We start from the raw sequence: 24,473 nt of genomic DNA on the forward strand, positions 1-24,473 counted from the left end.
CTTGTGTTATTTTCATTGATAGTGAAACACATTGTAATTACATTAATTACTTTTTTTTAAAGTTTGATTACGTCGGCGTGTTACAAACATTTGTAAATTTTGCTTTCTCACCAATCGACCTTTTGTTTACGGAAACCAAACCGCTCAATATATTCTGAATTCATACATGTAAAATTAACATTTATAAAACATTTTTTACTTTTTCCCTTTAATGTTGCTCTCATAATCAAATATGTTGGGTAAAATGGAAGTAATTGTCATTTTCATTCTGTATGCATTGAAAAATTTCAAAGTAACATGCTTTAAGTACGTGTTATAGTGTTCTTTCGTCTTTGCATATTTTTAACCTATACTGCTAGTAAATTGTTTGGATATTTCCGTTCAATATACATGGCTCGGTATTTATACATCGCGTCATTGTGTCATTGTGCTGTGGACATTTTTATATTTTTGTTTTTTCATTTCTGTTTGAACTTTGTCTATAGATCGAGTGTCTATATGCCATTTTGTTTTTCTTAATTGAAATAAGTATTCGTTTCATATTGATTAAGACTATAAAACAATGTTGACGGCTGTACCCCGATTCTTGACTTTTTGACCTATCATGTTTGCTTATTTTGCTCACAGATTGTTGTCAATATTACGAAATTCTATGCGACTTACAAACAAGTGAGCGGTTTAGCTATCAATTAAACCAGGTTTAATCCACAATTCCAACATAAGGAAATGCCAGGTGCAAGTCAGGAATATGACAGTTGTTTTCCATTTGTTTGATGTGTTTAAGCTTTTTATTTTGCCATTTGATAGATTTCAGGTACTCTGAGGGTGTTAGTAGATCATGCCTCTCTGGTATTGATAGAAAGGTTGAAAGTCTTTATGGTAAATGTATAACACAAACTTTATCATATCACTGATCCATGAAAAATATCAAGGTCAGATGAATCCTGCTAGGTGTACATGTACACTTTCAATTTTTCCATGCACCAATTGTAGCTGCCTCATTTCTTAGCTGAAAAAGTACAAAACAACTAAAACTTAGCGTTGGTAACTAATTTATAAAATGAGGTTCATGTCATGCTTGCCTTGAAAAAACATCCATATGCCAATAAACTCATCATACAAACCAGGATTGATATTTTGTATTTGCGCCAGACGCGCGTTTCGTCTGCAGAAGACTCATCAGTGACGCTCGAATATAAAACATTAGAAATCCAAATAAAGTACGAAGTTGAAGAGCTTTGAGGACCGAAATATCATTAAAGATTTGCCAAAAAAAAAACCAGTTAAGGTAATCTATTACCGAGGTAGAAAAGCTCTAGTATTTGTAAACAGTTAATTTATAATTATGACAATGCCAAAGATACTTCATGTCAACATAGAAGTGATGACTACTGGGCTGGAGATACACTCGGGGAATAAAAACTCCTCTAGCAGTGGCATCGACCCAGTGGGTGAGAATAAACTCATCATAGATACCAGGATTGAAATTTTGTATTTGCGCCATTCTTGCGTTTCGACGTAATTAGACTCATCAGTGAAAGCTCGAATAAAAAAAGTGAAGTTGAGAAATATCATTACAATAATTTAACATCAGCCAAAGAAATAAGAGATTGAGGTCAGAAAATGTCATTTTGTCTATAGATCGAGTGTCTATATGCCATTTTGTTTTTCTTAATTGAAATAGGTATTCGTTTTCATATTGATTAAGATTATAAAACAATGTTGACGGCTGTACCCTGATTTTTGACTTTTTGACCTATCATGTTTGTTTATTTTGCTCACAGATTGTTGTCAATATTACGAAATTCTATGCGACTTACAAGCAAGTGAGCGGTTAAGCTAGCCATTAAACCAGGTTTAATCCACAATTTCAACATAAGGAAATGCCGGGTGCAAGTCAGGAACATGACAGTTGTTTTCCATTTGTTTGATGTGTTTAAGCTTTTTATTTTGCCATTTGATAGAGGATTTATTTTTAGAATTTTCCGTCAAGTTTTTCGTTTTTGTTATTTTACCTTTCCTACAAAAGAACCAATTTTCTTTGTTAGCTTTGTTATTAAAACTTCTGAATGTCATTATCGAGCGATTCATATGTAAATATAGAGATAATTTAATCCGCCCAGTCCCACTGTACAAAATTATCAGTCATCCCACTGACTCTTCTCAGCTCAGCACGGCTTGTGAATCCAAATACGTCGACCTGTTCTAAATAACTTTAATCTGGACATATCCCCAGTGATAATGAATGATCCGACGCAATTACGTTTGACTTGAACGAACTTAACAATTTAGCTTCCTGTTTGCTGGTAAAATAAATCCAGAGAAAATGCTGGTTTCTGCCTTGCAAAATACGCTAACACTACCTGATCAATCGATTATCTGATTGTCTGTAGATTTATATTTTGAAATATAGGCTGCTAGACACACTATTAAGCCTTTCGAAACTCGTTTGCGGCATCCACTTGGCAAATTGCTTTATATTGTGACTCGCAGCTGATATTTTATATTATCAATATGCAGACAACTTGACAATCGGTACTTACATTCAAACGCAATGTAAAGATGATTAAGTCCATTCTGTGCCAGTAGTCAACCCTACGTGTAACAATTAATGTCATTGTAAAGTTGATTTAGTCTGCACATTCACATTTACCGGCCTTACATATAACATATACTGAAAATGTAAAAAATATATAGTCCACCAAAGCCACTAGCCAACCTTACATGTGACAGCCAATGTAAATGTTTAAATGATTTGGTAGTAATTACAGCCCAATAAGCAATTCCTTTATTAAAAGAACGAGGAATTCATTTTTAGATGTTATATGAACGAATTCTTGACAATTTTTCTAGACTGAAAATATTTCACTGTAACAAACAGGCGATAGATACAAAACGGATATTTAAAATCACAGATAATAACGAACTAACACTGACATGACAAAAAACTACCAAAAGACAAACATTAATCTCCAAACGCAACTCTTAGCTAATGAACCTACAACGGTAGTGATTTCAGGTAATCCGGCAGTGTAAGTAGATTATGCCTCTCTGGTATTGATTGAAAGGTTAAAAGTCTTCATGATAAATTTATTACACAAAATGAAAAATATCAAGGTCAGATGAATCCTGCTAGGTGTACCTGTACACTTTCAATTTTTCCATGCACCAATTGTAGCTGCCTCATTTCTTAGCTGAAAAAGTACAAAACAACTAAAACTTAGCGTTGGTAACTAATTTATAAAATGAGGTTCATGTCATGCTTGCCTTGAAAAACATCCATATGCCAATAAACTCATCATACAAACCAGGATTGATATTTTGTATTTGCGCCAGACGCGCGTTTCATCTACAAAATACTCATCAGTGACGCTCGAATATAAAAAGTTAGAAAACCAAATAAAGTACGAAGTTAAAGAGCTTTGAGGATCGAAATATCGTTAAAGATTTGCCAAAAAAACAGTTAAGGTAATCTATTACCGAGGTAGAAAACTCTAGTATTTGTAAACAGTTAATTTATAATTATGACAATGTCAAAGATACTTCATGTCAACATAGAAATGATGACTACTGGGCTTGAGATACACTCGGGGAATAAAAACTCCGCTAGCAGTGGCATCTACCCAGTGGGTGAGAATAAACTCATCATAGATACCAAGATTGAAATTTTGTATTTGCGCCATGCTTGCGTTTCGACACAATTAGACTCATCAGTTAAAGCTCGAATAAAAAAAGTTAAGTTGAGAAATATCATTACAATAATTTAACATCAGCCAAAGAAATAAGAGATTGAGGTCAATAACGGGGATTCGACATATCCAGAAGAAAATGTCATATTTGGGTATACAAGATATGGAAATAAACTGATCATAGATACAAGACTAACAGTTTTGTACGCCAGACACATGTTTCGTCTACAAAAGCCTACCACAATAAAGTACGGAATGGAAGATCATGGAATACCTTTAATTCCAATTTGTTTTTGAAAAATACAGCTAGGATAATTTATTCCGTGGTAAGACCATCTTTAGTAATTCGAAATTTATGTTATCTTTTGAAATTTTAATCATTGATCTGATTCTGTAAATTCAGAAATTAATGCGTGCATTTATTATTCTTAATCACTGATTGCTGGTCAAATGGGAGATCTGACGAAAGCAATTGCTGAAATTATTTGAAGTGAAAATGAATGAATTCGAATTTTTATTACTGCGATCGTGAAACTGTCGCATTGTTCGCATATAAAAAAACAACAATAATTTCTAAACATTGCAGTAGTTTAGGTCGCCGCCAGATTAGCATACCCATGTGTCGAATTCTGCTACAGATGTCATTAACTAGACAAAAACGTAGGTTGAAAAACTTAGTATTGATATCTGGTTTATTTGCAAATATTTTGTATGCATTCAGGCTTAATTAAAGTTGTGTTTTGTAGATACATAATGGTATTCCGTAGATTAAAGTTTTTGACTAGCAGTTCCCGTGTCAATTGAATTATAATAATATGAAGTTTTTAATGAATCTTATTCAATGATACATCGATAAAATTAAAATGTGTTATTAAACATCTTTGACATTTTAGTACAAACTTTAATTCCTTTTCCATTTTAATAAAGATGCAATAACATTAACCACCTGTGTCTTTGTGATTTTATAAAACAGTTTAATACATACACTCATAGATGAACACTGAGGAAACCAAACTATATAAAGTGAAATAAAGTCCACTTACAAATACTTGTTAATCTCACTAACTATAATATACTGTTACAGTAGCTATTTAAAAGGGAAAAAATGCAAATCAGTTCATTCCTTTTAATTTTGTGTATTACAGGATTCAAGATTTCGCATGAGTATGCTTTGGGTAAGTTTCTTTTTGGTACGGAATAATTAATTTTCATTTGAATAAGTTCATTTGTTCGTGCTACTATTGGAAGAAACAAAATGCTGTAGATATTTAAAAGGGGAAGAATACAAAGCAGTTCATTTCTCTTCTTTTTGTGTATCACAGTATTCAAGATTTCGCATGAGTATGCTTTGGGTAAAAGAGAGACGAAAGACACCAGAGGGACAGTCAAACTAATAAATCGAAAACAAACTGACAACGCCATGGCTAAAAATGAAAAAGACAAACTGACAAACAATAGTACACATGAAACAACATAGAAAACCAAAGAATAAGCAACACGAACCCCACCAAAAACTAGGGGTGATCTCAGGTGCTCCGGAAGGGTCAGCAGATCCTACTCCAATGTGGCACCCGTCGTGTTGCTTATGTAATAACAAATCCGGTAAATAGTCTTATTCGGTAGGTCACATTCATGAAAGGGAAGGGGATTGTAGTTACGACGTCAGGAACATTTCCGATATCATTTGTGAAACGGTTATTCCATAACGGTCAACTTAAATTTCTTTTTGGTACGACACAATTTATTGTCAGTTGAATAAGTTCACTTGTTTGTGCTACTATTTGAAGACACGTACTGAGATAAACATGTTTATGTATCATAATTAGAATAGTTATTTTGCATACAGGGATGATGGTCATTATGTTTTGCATGGGGAAATTACTCTTAGTTTCAAAATGCAATAACAGTTAAAATAGAGAAAAATGTCTTATTCATAAATATAAACTATTTAAACAATACTAAAATATTAAAGTTAAAAACGATTTTGTCTCCACGACTTTTGATCGCGTTTGTACCCGATGAATTGTAAGGGTAAGTGTTGCTGGTGTGCCTTGTGTACTATTATTTCTCTGTTTGTCTTTTTATTTTTTTGCCATGTCGTTGTCATATTATTTTCGATCTATGAGTTTGCCTATCCCTCTGGTATCTTTCACCCTCTTTTAGCGCGACACAAGTGTCAATCAATGACATATTACTTTTATTTAGAATTATGTGTTGTCACAAGTGTTTCTTAGACCTCTAAGGTTTCACAGTAAACTATTCAGAAATGTACATACACTTGGTTATATGTGGAAATTAGACAGTTTGAATGTTTCAATTAAGTGTGTTTTCTTGTAGATGGAAAGACCAAACAGAGTGCATTAGATGAGACAATAGTTCAATTGATAAGGTCCTCGCTTTTGTCAGATGACAAACGGGAAAGTGTTTCATGTCCAGAAGGAATGGACTATGATGAAGACAAGGAACAGTGTAAATGTTTAAGTGAAGACTCTTCATACAATCCAGACAAAAAGAAATGCCAGTGTAATGATGGTTTTGAAGAATTAACCACTATGGATAATCGTATATTCTGTTATAAACAGAAAGACGGTGAGCTTTTCAATAAGATCATTTACTCTTCTTGTAGAAAAAGACATTTTAAAGTGGGATTTACGGTCATGGTTAAAAAACAAATCACTTTAGCAATTTCAAAATTTTACAATTCATATACTAGTATAAGTAAATAAATACTAGTATATATATGCATGCGTACTTGTGATATTTTCGATAATTATTTTAATTGCTTTGTGATACATTCGGAACAAAACAAACCTATAACTGAACACCAAATAATGAAGCCATCGGAACATCAAAGTGTTCTCTTTGTTATTATAAGCTAGCCATGCAACCATGCATCTAATATTGCTCGACTGTACCCGACACTAATTAAGTGTTTTGACAGTTAAATCTTGAGATGGTCATCTTAATAAAAGAGGCATTACTTAAATATAATCAAATATGCCAATTATTCATGTATATATTAATATATTTATATTTAACTTTTCATGAATAGATATCATGATAGATCTGCTAATATCAAGGTCACAACTGTCAATTCTATGTCCTATAAATGTAACATATTTAGCATGCCTCCTACTCATTTGTGTTTGACATTTAGAACTATTGGTCAACATTGAAACTTTTACATATTCTTAGCCTAACTGCATGTGTAATGATACTTTTGATTTTTATATTGACTCATAGGACCCGACTGTATTTTAATGTTTCGGCCGTTAAAATTTGATGGCATTACTTTGATAAAATCAAATATAAAAATTCCTTATGTGCACATTAATATATTTATATTGAAATTCATCTTCAATAAATATATGACAGATCTGCCATCATCTGGTTCAAACTTTCAATATTATGTTACACTTTTTATCTTTGATTTAGTAAACATTTCTGCTACTCTATTGGGTTCACATTACTGGTATATACACATTCAAATATTCCGATGCACATAGCCAAAATAATATGTTTATTTGAAAGTTGTAACAAGGTCAAGAATGGTATGGATTGTAATAATTGCTATTTAGTTGTTATAATCCTTACATACTTTTACTGTATCTTTCATAATTTTCCTCATAAAACGTTCTGTTGGCTTAAAAAAAAAAACTAAGAAGAAGAACGAGGACTACAATATAAATGCCAAAAGAAAAACATTAAATAAGAACAATATGTAAAATTGAAGATTATCGCATCAAATTACCATTTACTTCAGGTTGAACTATGGAGCTTACAAACCTAACTTTAATGGGCCTTTATAACGAATGAACAAAACACAATCCGAAGTATAAGTTTGAATACCGCGTTATCATGTAAGCATTAATATCATGAAAGAATAACCTTGTACAGTAGGCGAGGAGTTTGAAGTAGTTTATGCTTTATATCTCTAGCCTATGAACACTGACGTTATGAATCATAAACCCGCTCGTGGCAGGTGCCGTCGACACAAATCTGAATTGACTAGGACCACAAATTGTCCCGAAGAAACTCTGGAAATACTACTGCTTTCTCCTCATATTAAATTGTTGCCACGATACAACCGTATAGTGATAGTTGGGCTTAAAGTGGCGACACCTACTATCAATCAAGTATGCAATTCTGAAAATATCAGTTTTAAAAGTTTCCGATCTATATCATCTGTCAACGTACCGGTGACGTTTTGTATTGCCAAAAGAAAACCCGCTGTAAAGCGGAACAAAGTACATTATGTAACAGAATCGCTTTATAAGCCTTTATTGTGACTTGTGGTGATAAACGTCATTCACTTTGTACTTTTTTTTGGTGTGAATATGTGTCTCGATGGTGATTATATATCTGTTTTGTTTTGCGCACAAACTTAAATGAATAAAATGTAAAAATACACTAATATATCATATTATCTCTACAGATGCTTTTGGTCTACCTGGATTGGATGGATTGGTAACCAAAGATAAACGCCATTCTTAGCCATAGAAACACCATGCGCAGTAATAGAAACGAGAAATGTCATCTAAGGAAAATAGTCATGTCTGTAATAAAATAATCAATTATGCATTTTTTTTATTACCTTATGACATGAAAATGACAATCATTATTTCGAAAACATATATATCAATCAGCTGTAGAATTAATTGTTTTCCCTATCCCTTCCTATTTATTTGACAAGCTTTTATGTCGTTACCAATATTAAAACCACACAGATAGCATACAATAAATGATAATATTAGAGAACAGAGAACAGATAAACGCGGTTGATATTCTAAGAGAGATAAACTACAATGATACATACCAGAATAAATGCAAATAAACAATGAATGAAGCAATGCTCACATTCCCTCGATGATGTTAATATATATTATATTTCATTATGAAAATTGGTGATTGAATGACTAACTAATGAAAATTGTACTTGCATCACATGTTTCGACCCTGGACTTAAACACAAGAAATGCGTTATTTGGGAACATTTTAAATCTCAAAAATCTTTTTGAGCATAAATCGGTGAAATAATTTCAACTAAACCATCGCCGTCGTACATGATTGCTTAAGTTAGACAAGAACACAATAACAGACAAAACAAGGAGATACATTTCATCATGCAGTCTCAATACTTGAGAAATAAATTTAATATCCGTATCTGACCGTCCTTCGAAACCATTGTATGCCTTTGGACCGGCAATTGTTCACGTGTTTATAAAAAGATGGAATCTTAATTTCAGTCGTGGGAAACTGTGTGGTATTAAACATACAAAACAAGAATTTGTTCATTGTACATGGGATCAAATTTTTCAATTAGCCTAAAATTTAGAAGGATCATATCAAAGGAAACATTGTACTAAGTTTCAAGTTGATTGGACTTCAACAACTTCATCAAAAAACTACCTTGACCAATTTTTTTTACCTGAAGCGAGCCAGACGAACGAACAGACGGACAAACGGATAGACGAACGAACGAACGGACGGACGCACAGACCAGAAAATGTCCATACAAAACTCTAAGACAAAAAAATATAGGAAGTCAACAAAAAATCACAAAATCACAAAAACGCCTTCAGTCAATGGAACAAGTGAAAAACAACTGCCATATTCCTGTCGTGGTTATTAACACTTTCTGAATAAAACCGTGTTTAATAGCTAGCTATACCTCCCACTTGTATGACGGTTGTTTAGAGTTGTGATGTATTCACAAAATTTAACGAGCTACCCAAACAGACATGAAATGACAATGATTTGGTTCCAGCAGCCATAACTGTTTAAATATAACAAACTTACAACATAACAGACAAAATTTAAACACACATACAAATAAATCTAACAAACACGCCAACAAAAAAGGTGTAGTAGATATTAAATTTAAAAGTTAACAATGACGTCATTTGTCGTTTGTTGTTGATAGCACATACTGTTCATAATATATCTGTTACAGTGAATTCATGAAATCAGCATTTGTTAAATACCTGTAATAATTAGTGATTTTGTAAATTAAAAATTATGAAAAACAACAACGATGCCAAGACACTTTTTTGTCCGATTTGCAACTCTGGTAGCGCTTGCACGAAGAATGTCAAAAGTTCAAAAGTCAAAACCATATGGCGGGATGTATAAACAGCAAGTCACGTCAAATGTCATACAATCAAACAAAATTATACCACGAAGACAGATATCGGCTAAACGAAAGTAAAATAAAGCACTTATTATCTATAACTCAAGACCATACTCAGTTGTATTAATTTTGAAGTAGACACTTAATTTTTCATCATTAGGTCTTGGTTCTTTCCGATGACGTTTTTGGGAAAAAGGACAAGACGTTCTTTGACAAATCCCTGCTCAGACACCGATGACGTTTTCTTAAGTGTGAGTAGTAGCTGAAAGCTTTCAAATAGCGTATATGTTTATAAATGTATTCTCATGCGCAAGCGAAGTTTATGTTGCTGCTAAGAAAATTCAATATTTTAAAATCGTCTCGTTTGTCACAGATTATGGTTTTGCAATGACCGTTGTTGTCAAGTTCTAGGTTGATGTCTTAAAATGATGCCGAGGAAACTGTATATATATATTTTTTTAATCTGTAGTTTCGGAGGGTATATCAATAGGACACAATTAGACAAATTTGGATTGTTATTAAAAGAACTTCATCAATGAGCTTGTATGTTAATACGTGAATAGTCTAGCTTCTTTGATCCTCTAGTTTTAAGCAAGTATCTGAAGGAACTCTCAGTTCATATGAAAATTAGTAAAAGGTCGACCAGGAGAGGTGCACAGTTAGTTCCCGATAAGAAACTCCATAATATTGATCACTTGTTCTTCTCTGTAACATGTTTTTCGAGCTAATATTTTACAAAATATGTAGAATCATATCACAAAGCAATACATTTGTAGCATATGGTATTATCTTAGACTTCCTTTAACTCCTAAATTGTTTAGCAATTGTTGTCACTAATGAATATAGACATTAATTTTTAATGCAGTGTATTTAATAGTAGTGTTTAACAATAACAAGACCAAATGCAATAGAAGTTTAAAAAAAACTCTAAGAAACAATGAACAACTCATGAGTTTTATCTAGATGTTTGGTGAATGTTTGGTTTACGCATATCCGTAATTCGTTTTGATTTCTATGTGATTTTAGTTCCATTGCTAAAAAGGGATTTTGAATAGGGTTGGGATAAATATTACACAATTAGGACAGGTAAGAATCGGTACAATCATTTTAGCAACATTTTTAAGTAGCAATAGTGAAACCGTCTTCGATCGTTTACCGAAGAAAAACACGCCAAAATCTGCATACTGTGTAATTTGTCCTTTGCAAATTAACATAAAAACAAATAACAGTAAATCAGTATATTTGCAATCATGTTTTATAGAATGATTGTATCAGTTTGATCGATAAAAGGTCATCACTGTTTGTTTTTCAATTGACGAAATTTCGTTCATTTCGCGTATAGACAAGGTAATTCAAAATGGCTTTAGTATGCTCGACGAAGAAGAGAGGCAAAAGGTCTACCGATGATCTACGTTTACTGTCATTAAGGGCATACGATACAGTTACAGGGGAGGTAATGATGTTGCTAACGTTAAATGTTATTTTCGCGACGTCAAACTGTGACATATCGGGAAAGGATGCATTTTTCGACTGATTTTTCTCATTCAAACTGGTTTAATTTGAAAACGAGTGCATGGACCCCCATTTTTTAAAACGACATTTTGTTTCATTTTGCAGGGAGATTATGTGGACCAAATTTTATAAAACTGTAAATAGTGCAATTTTTTTAATATTGATAAATATACATCACAAATTGACGTTTTTTTCTCAATTCATGACCATTTGATAAATATGAGTTATTTCTAAATAAAAAATGCATAAATTAGAATACTTAAAAAATACAGATATTACAAAATATTTAACAAAAAACAATATGTGTTTATCTGTTAAAACAAAAAAGTTATGTCTTTCTTTCGAAATGGAAAATACGACCACAAATCCGAATTTTGAGCAATTATACAAAATTTTGACCTCATTGAACTCAAAAAGTAGCACATGAAGGTATATTTTTTTTATGACATATTCGATTTAATCAGGTAAAAAATAGCCTATATGCAAATTTTCATCAACTTGTAAATACGGGATCAAAACTGTATCGTATGCCCTTAAATGTAGTGTTTGGCTCTACACATACATTTGGTAAGTCCCATGTTTCCTGTATATAGTTATCAAATGTACCAGGATTATAATTTAATACGCCAGACGCGCGTTTCGTCTACATAAGACTCATCAGTGACGCTCAGATCAAAATAGTTGTAAAGCCAAACAAGTACAAAGTTGAAGAGCATTGTATATAACTTATCAAGTTTAGCGAGATGCGTAACCTTTCTTCGAATTGTCAAATCGTTTCATTATTTTCACGTGTCATCTGTGTTCAAAGAGGCATAACTTATTGTATACTTCCAAAGATATTTTCATTCTATAACAATATGTGTTTACTGTATGAAGACAATAAACCATGTTTCAAAAAGTTCTCATTTTAATCAATTTTTGCCTCAAGTTAAAGTTATAGGAATACATTGTGCTATTTTTTTTATTTTTATCTAATTTATCTTTTTAGTCTTACATTAAAAAAAGCTGATGTTTTGTTACCAGCAGATATCTATTAAAAACGAATGAATTCTGAGAGCTCTTAAAGTCATATGAAACCTCAAATAAAAAAAATGAAGCATATGTTTTTATAACTGAATAGATAATTTCATTATAAAACCTATGTACATGTACTTTTTTTTTTTTATATAAGTACGTCTGAGTCAGTGACAACTCTACAACATATTTATCCATCGGATCACTAGCAATGATGGTGATACATGGCTGTGTATCTTGCATTAATTTGTAGGATACTTTACTATAGATAATTGAGCTGATCTGTAACAATAACTTCTCCATGCCTTATATACATGTACTGTATTATGACGAGGAAAGGTAACACACGGCCACCGAAAGCTTTATTATATATATATATACAACTCGTCTAAACATCAACCCCTCGCCGGGATTCGAACCCATGCTACTGAGATATCGTGACACCAAATCGCCTGCACTGTAGCCGTCCCGCTAGATATATATATATAACTCGTCTAAACACCAACCCAACAATGTTAGATCTGTAAATTTGCTTTCGCTAATACATGCATTGGTTCAATAATTGGATAAACATAATTTTCACCTGTTACTCGTTTCCTATGACTTCATATGATTTCCAGCTTATGAGCCCTTCTGGTGAAGAACAAATAATTGTTCGTAAATGTGTGTCACAAATTTATTTTTTATATCTAATATTCCAATAACAAGGAGATTTCCAGAATAAGATTCATGATTATAAATCGATATGATTGGAACTTTACGAGACTGTCATACAAGTGAAAGTTTTTGCTAGCTATGGAAGCAGGTTTAATCCACCACTATCTTCTTTAGAAAATTCCAGTACCAAGTCAAGAATATGAAAGTTGTTTTCCATTCTTTTGATGTGTTTGAGTTTTTAATTTTACCATTTGTTAAGGGTCTTTCCGTTTTGAGTTTTGAGTTTTCGTTTTATTTTTTATGTTTGTTTTATTTACTTTTTAACATATGGAGTTTGAAATATATATTTTTAAACCATTATGGTATAAAACACCAATAAAATTGAGAATGGAAATGGGGAATGGGCCAAAGAGACAACAACCCGACCATAGAAAAAAACAACAGCAGAAGGTCACCAACAGGTCTTCAGCTGGCCACTAAACAAATATATACTAGTTCAGTGATAATGAACTCCATACTAATTTCCAAATTGTACACAAGAAACTAAAATTAAAATAATACAAGACTAGCAAAGGCCAGATGCTCCTTACTTGGGACAGGCGCAAAAATGCGATGGGGTTAAACATGTTTGTGAGATCTCAACCCTCCCCCTATACCTCTAGCCAATGTAGAAAAGTAAACCAATCTTTATTTGCTATATGATTATTTCATTGAGATGTTTTCCCATTATATCTGTTTGTTAGTATATAAATTTAACTTTCCTGTTTCTTGTAACAATATCCAGATTAAATTTGAAGACAAAAACAACCAAACTCTGTTTAATATGCTTCATTATATTAGGTGAACTTCCGATGATACTGTTTTTAAATTAGTACACCAGTTTTTCTAATTTTTTGACACTTTATCCCTTTCTGCACTAATTGTATACAAAAAATAATCTCAGAGGATGATTGAATGATGTAAGAGTCATAACATATGAATCAACATATGCTAACAAGTGTTAATGGAATTGACAACTTTGTGGTATGTGGAAGGCACTCAAAGGGTTTTTTCGTTTAACAAAATTTTAATCATAAGAGAAACAGATAGTTACTCGTAGATTATCAAATTAATTATAATCTCGATAGTTTAATTATTAATCTAAAAATCTTTGCCGAGGCTCAGACTTTAGAATTGACAATTAAACTATTTCGGTTGGATAAATTTGATAATTCACTGGTGTCAATGTAAGAATCTATATTTACATTCCCTAATATATATATATGCATGTGGCAGTCCTAATTTGTTAAAATAATTTTGTTCATATTATAAGTTATATGGTTCGCTACTGACCCCCTATGGATCCATAGAGGGTTAGTTAAATCTATAGGGGCTGAGGCCGGAGGCCGAGTTCCCTATGGATTTTATTCACCCTCTATGGATCCGTGGATCCGTAGGGGTCAGTAGTTAACCGTATAACAAATTTGAAAAATAAACAACGAAACACAACAACATTGATAGATTACGTCACCATTAACGCGTCATGAACCCCCTATGAAATTTACTAACCCCCTACGGTCTCATAGGGGTCACCACGTGACGGCGTTAAACCAATCACAACGTGATAGTTTACCCGCGGTGCGATAACTTATTTTAGTTGTATATCTGTGATGTATGGTTACACAATTTCGGCTGCTGGATCCCAATTATTGTTACAGTAATCTATTGAGTTTGATGAGTGTTCTCACCCAATTTGGCTTATAAAACAGAACTATTAACAACTGTAATATAATTGAAAGGTTTAGCTTTAACGTTAAAACTAGGTTTAACCAATCATTATTTCGAACAATGTCTGTACCAAGTCAGGAGTATGACGGTTGGTTTCTATTTATTCCGTTTGTTGACAAAGTCTAACGTTTGGTTTTGTCAGTTTGCATGTATACCCTCCGTTTGAATCGGCCTTGAAGTTCCATATTTTTATATTAATTACTTGACCTATACAAATGTTGAATGTCCGAACAGCTGGAGAGAATATACGTAATCATTGTTGTTATTAGTACTGAACATCTTACTAAACAATGTGTGATTAATTATTCTGGAACTTTTGCTAATATTTTGCAGTCCTAATACAGAGTACATGACAAATTAAAAAGATGTCAAAAACACATTTGTTTCACTATTTTATTTTATTATGTGACTGTTAATAAATACAAACCATCATATAATTTATGTTTGACTTACAAACTATATCTTTACTTTTCAAAAACATTTTAAATTATGTTACGATACATATAGATTATCATTATACATTTGAATCGTCATTCATTTTTAAGCTGAAATCCAATGTTCCCGTACAGCTGGATCAAAACAATATTTTACAATATTTTTACATTGTTATGTACTATATAAAACTATACAATAGAAAACATGTTATTGAGGAAGTCGATTTAGTATATTAAACAATACAAGTACACAATTTGGCTAAGATGGAATGTGTTAAAATTCAAGTATATATATGTCTTATACTTCTTTTTCTAGCACAAAATATGAACTGTAAGTAATTGTAAAAATTTATATGTTAAATTCAAATGTATTTTTTGTTTGTTTAAAAAATTCCCTTTTACTAATAATATTTTCAATATTCCATAAAAATCATAATGTTAGCTGCAAATTGTACTCGCGTGTAACTAGAATGTGAAACCAAGAACTAGAATAAGTGATAAGAGGGATTCATGCGAACGCTTTCGTTGTTAAAAAGGGCAGAGCATTAGCATCTGACAAATAACATAATTATACCTCATATGTTATAGCTTGTCAATACACTACTCACGAAAAATTTGTCACAACTTCCAACTTATTGCAAAAAACTTATATTGCATCTGTACCCTTGAAATCTTACCAAGAATTTGTCCAATTGCTTCTTACAAAATGGTTGCCAGGAACCGCCCTACAAATTGCAGTTGTTAAATTTACACTTTACTGAGAGTAAGTTCATACCTCAACCGTAGTAGGAGGCAAGTTGCGGAAAGTATATTTCTGCATTTATAAAATCATAGTGACCTTTGCTGTGTATACTTAGGTTTTTTGTAATCCTCTTTTAATTGTGACATATTTGTCTGACCTTATTATTTTTCTTATCCTTTTTATTGTTTTTCCTTAAATTTATTTTTTACATGGCCTCGCCTGTTTCTGTTGTATTTATCATGAGCAAACCTGACCATCGGTAGACTTCATCATGATGTTTTACCAGATGACTCTGTGGAGGATTTTATTATTCAAATAGAAGTTATCTCCCTATAATATTACTTTTCGAAATGCCCCCTCGTTGTTTTGGCAGATAGCATGACTTAATATAAACAATGGGTGGATATCATTATGAAGTACCTGTATTACCAGATGACCCTCCGTATGATTTTTATCCTCCCATTTTAAGAGTAATTCGCATGTCCCTAAATTGTAACAGATAGAACCAATCTGAAAATGGCAACATGAAATATTATACACTATTTGAAAAATAAAATATATTCCGAGAACTGGAAGTCGTAAGGACATTATACCTGCTTCATCAACAGTCTCCAGTTCATGCGACCTTTCAGTCTCACATACGGTCAAAGGTCATAGAGTGCAAACAGTTTTTACTCTAAAACTTCAAGCTTGGATACTATTCAGAAAACTATAAAAGATAGGTGCAAACGAAGGGATGTTTCTTTAACGCATAGTTTATTTAGTATATCTTTGAACCGGTAACATATATTAACCTTCTATAACCTGGAAAAATATTAAGACCATCAATTGGAGTGCAATAAAAAACGATCAAACTTGATGGTGTTGTTCAATATCGCAATAAATAAATATCAGGATAGTAATTCTGTATTTGCACCAGACGCACATTTTGTCTACAAAACTCATCAGCGACGATGAAATAAAAAATGACATCAAGAGATCAGCTGAAAAACGGTGCCGGGTGCGAGCGTTTCTCGTTGCATTAAAGAACCCAATGGTGGCCTTCTGTTGTTGTCTGCTCTTTGACACATTCCCCATTTCCATTCTCACTTTTTATTCATTATATATATCATACTTACGATCTCGAAAATTGAGGTGTATAGGGTACTAAGTGCCAAAAGTAAAAACTTTCAGAAGTTATGCTTATCGAATATCAAATGAAATGTCGGCAATAGATCATTGGCAGTCTCAGAATGTAAAAGGAAACCCGTCCAATAGTTTTCAACCATTGAGATAAAAAGAAAACCAATCAAGATACTATTTCAATTTGTTAAGATGTTTACCGAATTTGTGTATTGTGTATTGGTATCACCCTTCATAAACTAAACGTAATTTTAAGACTTGGTAGTTATAGGGGTCAATGAACTTTCATTTGTTGCTCATTGACAATGGAGTAAGTCCGGTATGGGCTTATTTGGCCTAAAACTTCAGGTACATCTGAAGAAAGCTTTAGGATATTTTTTAAACCCTTGGGTGTATACTTCAATCGATCCAATTAGTTTATAGAAAGATTGAGTCATTAGAGACGCTCAAATTAAAGCGTAAATAAGGAAAATATATCAAATATGCCATAAAATGTCACTCCTCAGGTAGTTTTTGTCAAAAATGAAAGTGGCCATTCGTGCTCAATCTCAATCTTTATATATGTTATGTATTACCAACAAAAACAACATACGTTTTAGTATCAAGACTGAACACAATTGCGGATACTTCCATTTAAGACGGATTTCAGTAATTTTGCTCAACTTGATGAAGCTAGTACCCGATACAAGTGCATTGTATTGTCAAAAACAGCTCATATTTATGTTAAAGAAGTATTATACTTTTCAATAAACAGCTGAAAGTTACAATTTTATCAATTTTGTAAAACTGATATATTTTAGAGCCAAACAGGGGTCTTACTGGGCATACTCTTTTTTAATCTATAGTATAAAGTGATATTATTTGGTTTTTTTTACATTATTTTCTTAAAGTTTCTCGTTCTAAGAATCATAAAAGAGGGTCATTCAAGAAATGGAAAGCCACTTCACAAACTTTAAAGTTTTTAAAGTTTCATCACAACTGGAAGAAACACAAGTTCAAGTACCAGGATCTAACGAACACGCAAATTCTGAAGTCACAGTGTTGGCCCCGTCAGGGGATGTAGTAAATAGAACAGGTAATGTAATTAGTCAAACACATTAATATCTCATGCAAACATCTAGTTACTCTCCTATGAGGTATGATTGACAATGGGACATCTTCCCACAAGCTACCAAATATCACAGAACTGAACAACTATAGGTTACCGTACTGGCTTCAACTATTAGTAAAACCCATACCGCATAGTAAGCTTTAAGAGGCCCCTAAATGAAAAATGTAAAACAATTCAAACGAAAAAACTAACGGCCTAATTGAGCCGTGGCGATGACATATCATTACATGTTTGTCAGAACCCTTATGCTCTTCATTTAATGGTAAAAATTAAATACGATACAACGATACCCTGATATATTTACTCCTTCTATAAATTTAATGCAAGGCGTGTTTACATTTGACTGCTATTGGTAATTTCTTTTTTTAATCCCAATTCAAAGCGCTGTAGAGGCCTTTACTTGTTTACACATCGCATAATTTCCCCAAATGACTTACTATTTATTTGATTTCGGTTGATTGTTAGTTTTAACAGCGGTGTAACTGAACAACATAATGACTAGATAAGGCGTCATTCCACCAGGGTAGCTTATCGTTATATATTGGAGACATAAACGTTATGGAATTATCTTCATTTTTTTGTGTTTATTGAAACGACTCATTATCAATTTTTGTTTTGTTTTTTGTGACGTGTACTTGTTCTTATGAGTACAAATTAAAACAGATGTGACTTTACTTGATAAACTTAGCTACAACGTAATGCCACTCTAAACAATACATGGGATTCATTCGATCCTTGTTGACGTTGAATGTCTCATAATGACATGGATTTTACAACAACAACTAATACACTGTTCGTTTGTTGTGACACCCAACATCCATTGAATTTAGTATAAAGACGTCATAAACAGTAAGGGGAAAGCATGACCTTGTACAATGCAAACATACAGGAGTCGACAGATTGTAGATCCAAGAAAAAGAAATGTATATAAAAATAACAATATGAAAAAATCAAATGATAATGTTGAATTGATAACTTTTTAGAATAAGTTTATTGAAAGGATCGACGAGTTTACCAGGGTCATTTCTAAATTTCAAGGCTCGGTAAACAACATCGCTGTAAGAAATGAGAACCTTCAGTACCATTTGAAATAGGTTTTCTACAAGTACAACCGAACATCAAAACCAAATCTCCATATCTATGGAAGAATTTAGTTAATCTAAGATAAAAATAAACAACAAAAATATACTGTATCAAACAATATTTGCAGTTTCGGAAAGAGCCCTTTTGATTTTGTAATACCATATATCTATATAAACCAGTTTTTTTTTTAATTATGACAAACAGCAAGGCTCTAACTGTAACTAGACGGCATCTTTTTTACTCCATCTCTTTTTTTATATATTCATATGGTAAAATCAAATTTAAATACCATTCATGTAGACAAAACAAATTTCTTTTTCAGTTCATCATCATAAAAGTTGTTGCAATCCAAATCTGAATGAGTAAACGATCTATCCGGAGGAAAATAGAGGGCGATATATGCCACCTAGAAATGATATAATTGGAATAAAATGTAGGAATTGTTTAATTTTATGTTATTTTTCTTATATTTATCTACCGCTGGTCTTATATATCCTAACGTTGCTGCATATTTATCCACTCCACACATTTAAATGTTTTGTTTCAGCATTCCTAACGAAAGTAAATCCGTAAAGAGTGCATAGGACGGAATACAAGTGAATCGCTTATATCTATTTATTAATTGTAAAATTCATTATTAATGTTAAGACGACGAAGTCCATTTTGTGCCAGTGGTTATCCTTACGTGTAATATTTAATGTCATTGTAAAGGTGATTTAGTTCACACAATCAAACTAGCTGGCCTTACATATAACATCTAATGAAAATGTAAAGATGATATAGTCCATCCGTAGCCTTTAGCCAACCTTACATGTGACATCCAATATAAATGTTTCTTATATGCAATAAAATGTTATGTGAAATTTTTCTATAGTACTGGACAAGATAAAAATTTACTCATGCCAAGTATTTCAGCAAAGACTAATAGGGGAAAATCAATGGTGGTATTACACCTACAGGACGATTAAAGAAAAAAAATGGTTGATTGAACCTGGTTTTGTGGCTATCCAAACCTCCCGCTTTTATGGCAATATTAGATATAACATTAAAATGACAACATTACATGACAGGACTACACTACAAATAAAAATATAGGACAGAGAAACACACGAATAAAAGCTAACGAAAGGTGTATTGAGGACACGAAATGATCCAAAAAGTTGTACCTAATACGTCTAAGGTTTTCTGCCTGGGATAAGAACATCCTCATTATTTAGAATATTGCATACTTTTGTATACTTAATCATATCACTGATCCATGAAACCTATCATGGTCAGATGAATCCTGCTAGTTGGAAATGTAAACTTTAAATCTGTCCATGCATCAATTGTAGCTGTCTCATTTCTTAGCTGTAAAAAGAACAGAACCGTTCTAAAACTTGTATGTCACTTATCTATGAAATGAGGATAAGTTCAGTTGATCCTTGTCTGAAAGTCATGTTTACATGCAAACCATTCATTTGCCAATTTAGTTGTCACATTAGATGAGAAATATCATTACATAATTTTAACATCCAGACGTTCATTTTGTCTACAAAAAACTCATTGACGCTAAAAAAAAAAGGTAAAATAAATTACGAATTTGAAGAGCATTAAAGAGGCACTAGCTACGAGATATATAAAAAATCAAAAGTATGATTTTGTTCAATCATTAATGCAAGTGAAATAGTGAAATAATATTTGTTTTAGCTTTCAGCTAAAATGGTTCAATTTTGTCAAATTAAGCTATTAAACATTGATTATGAATTAATCACTTGCAAGTGAATAATTCGACCTCATTAAATCCGTATTCATGTGAACTCCAATTTAACTCCGTAGAAAGAGAAAGAATAACGCATGCATTGTCCGTGTTTGGGTATTTAAAGGAAAAGAATGTCAACATTGAAAGTGAAACAAAGGTAAATAATATGATTAACTGATTCGATCCACACAAAATTATTCTTTTAAAGGTAAAAACGACGATAAACATAATTTTTTAATCTATAATACAAAGTTTAACAGACTTATAAGAATATAATTGCACGAGTTGCTTAATCTATTTATATATTTGCTTATGTTTACATCGCTTATATGGTCATAGAAGGTCAACTCGATAGTTAATTAGATGGCGTCTTTGCTAAAATTCACACGAAACGAAGCTACATTTTATTGAGACCATGCCTGTAAAGTGTTTATATTATACTTTTTATTTTTTTCGAAAAATGTTTTATAATGTGTATAAATGAAATATGAGAATTTGAGTCAAATCGGTGAACATAAATTTGGCAGTTAGTGTCCTTTTAAATACCTACAATTGCGAAAGTTTTTGCCAAATACAGCTTATGTAATTTATAACTTCCGGAGAAAACAATAATCAGTATTTCAAAAAATATTCATGGTCTGCTATCCTGTGACGTTTAAATCACTTATCTAATACTTTGAATTAAAAAAACCTAACGTGCATCTGATAAATGCAATTGCCGAAGAGGGGCAAAAGATTCCAGGAAAAATAAGATGAAAGAAAATCATGAGTGAAAAAATTAATTAGAATTTTTATTACTGTGATCACGAAAATGTCACATTGTTCGTATATAACAAACGGCAATAATTTCTGAATTTTGCAGTAGTTGAGGTCGCCGCTATTTGTCGAAGTCTGCTTCTGTAACATATGTCGTAGGCTCGACAAATAAAGTAGGTTGAAAAACGTACATATTAATTTCGGGATTATTTGTAAATCTACGCATACGTTTAAATTTTATAAAAGATGTGCTTTTTAGATACAGAATGGTATTATGTAGATTAAAGTTTTTGACTAGCAGTTCCCGTGTCCATTGAATTATAATAATGTAAAGTTTTTAATGAATCTTATTCAATGATTCATCGATAAAATTAAAATTGTGTCATTCAACATCTTTGACATTTTAGTACAAACTTTAATTATTTTCCATTTTAATAAAGATTGAATAACATCAACCACCTGTGTCTTTGTGAATTTATAAGTACGTACACTCACAGATGAACTCTGACAAAACCAAACTATATAAAGTGAAATAAAGTCCATTGCAAATACTTGTTAATCTCACTTACTACAAAATAATGTAGATATTTAAAAGTGGAAAATGCAAAACAGTGCATTCCTCTTATTTGTGTGTATCACAGGATTCAAGATTACGCATGAGTATGCTTTGGATAAGTTTCTTTTTGGTACGGCACAAGTAATTTTCATTTGGAATTAGTTCACTTATTTTTTAGCTGCTATGTAAACTATGGTAACTTTCTGAATGTTGTTACCATATGTATAATAATCAGACTAGTTATTTTGCATACACGGATGATGGTCATTATGATTAGCATGCTGAAATTACCCTCAGTTCAAAATTCCATAACAGTTTAGTTAAATTCTTTCAGTTTGAAGTTGAATATAGAGAGAAGTTTCTTAATAATAAAGTTTAAAAATCATTTAAACAATATTGAAATATCAAAGGTATAATTAACAATTTTAGCTTCACGACTTTTGATCTTGTGGTACCCGATGAAATTTAGCCTAACACAAGTGTCATAATCGATGCCATCTTAGTTTTGTTTAGAATTATGTGTTGTGTTTACACTAGTGTTTTTTCTAGAATTCTTGGGTTTTGCGGCAAACTATTTAGAAATGTACATCTAATTGGTTATATGTGTAACTTAAATAACTCGAATGTTTCGAATAAGTGATTTTTTTCTGAAAGATAGAAAGACCAGATGATAAACGGGATAGTTTACGTGTTCAGAAGGAATGGAAGATAAAGGTTCGGATTGTATTACTTTGATATAATTAAATGTAAAATAATTCATAAGCACATTGATATATGTATATTTAAATCTTCGTCAATAGATATTATGACAGATCTGCCTTTATCAGGGGCTCCTACACTTTTGTGGTAGCACAGCTATTTATTTCACATTACTGGTATCTAATGCAGGTAGAGAAAAGAAACGTTTTTCAAGGACAAGAATGCCATGTATTGTATATCTTTGACCTTTAATTACAGCAGCATCTACGATCAACTATTTATCGTTTGAGAGTTCATACTATGTGAATGTCAATGCGGGGATTTAACTATTTTCAAGACGGAACAATCTTTATTTCCATTTGATGTTCCATTATATCCTATAAATCAAGCTTTCTTATATCTGTCGTGCTAAAATGTTTTGTCTTATAATTTTATATTTAAATTCAAAAACTATTTCATTCATTACTTTAAACTTAAGTATGTCACAGATTTCATTATATCAGGAAACCTCGTCGGTCTGACACACCAAATTATGAAGTCATTGGAACATCGAGCTGTTCTACTTTGCCTTGATTTCATACCACTTTAATTCATCATTTACTATTGAAACTTGATTTGGTTCATTTCGCGTATGGACAAGGCAGGTCAAGATGGCTTTAGATTGTGCAACGAAAAAGAGTGGCAAAAGGTCGATATTTGTGTTTTAAATTTTCTAACGTCAGACACACAAATCAAGGAATGTGTTTGTAGATAGATGTTTGTGTGTTCTGTTAAATTGTTCCTTTTAAAATTGTTATACGATGATGACTGATGTACCCATATTTTGACTATTTTATTTATTGTGTCTGTTTAGTTAACGCATCAATGAAAATATAACGGAATTTGATGAGACTGTCATCAAAGTGAGAGGGTTAGCGTTATACAACCAGGTTTAATCCACCATTTTCTACATTTGAAAATGCCTGTACCAAGTCAGGAATATGACAGTTTTTGTCCATTCGTTTTTGATGCGTTTTGTTATTTGATTTTTCCATGTGATTATGGACTTTCCGAATTGATTTTCCTCAAAGTTCAGTATTTTTGTGATTTTACTTTTTACTGTCACTGATTGTAGTGTTTTTGGTGATATGTATAATTTTTCTCAACTATAGAATGTCTCATGTGTTCTGTATGATAAAATATCAAGGTTAACGCAATGTATAATCTTTCTTCAAATTGTCATAGTGTTTCATAATTTACATGTGTCATCTGTGTTCAAAGGGGCATAATCTATCGTAGACTCAAAAGAATTTTTCATTATAAAAAATATATGTTTTACATTTACTGTATGCAGACCAGAAACGATGTTTAAAAGGTTTCTCATTGTTATTAAATTTTTCTTTCAGTTGAAGTTGTAAGAATGCATGTTACTATTTTGTTTATATCATTTATCGTTTTAGTCTCACGACAAAGAAAGACAA

At 32.0% G+C, this 24,473-nt stretch overlaps 1 protein-coding gene across 1 annotated transcript; it reads left to right on the forward strand.

Annotated features, from left to right (window-relative positions):
- The first annotated feature begins 4,743 nt into the window (after positions 1–4,743).
- LOC139510664 (uncharacterized) lies at positions 4,744–8,333 on the forward strand. The gene is made up of 3 exons (XM_071297213.1): positions 4,744–4,864; positions 6,027–6,278; positions 8,125–8,333. Exons 1-3 carry the CDS (start codon positions 4,795–4,797, stop codon positions 8,181–8,183), a joined length of 381 nt encoding a protein of 126 aa, XP_071153314.1. The 5' UTR covers positions 4,744–4,794; the 3' UTR covers positions 8,184–8,333.
- Positions 8,334–24,473: the final 16,140 nt, after the last annotated feature.

Source organism: Mytilus edulis, chromosome 2 (assembly GCF_963676685.1).
Source record: "Mytilus edulis chromosome 2, xbMytEdul2.2, whole genome shotgun sequence".
Classification (NCBI taxonomy): Eukaryota; Metazoa; Mollusca; class Bivalvia; order Mytilida; family Mytilidae; genus Mytilus; species Mytilus edulis.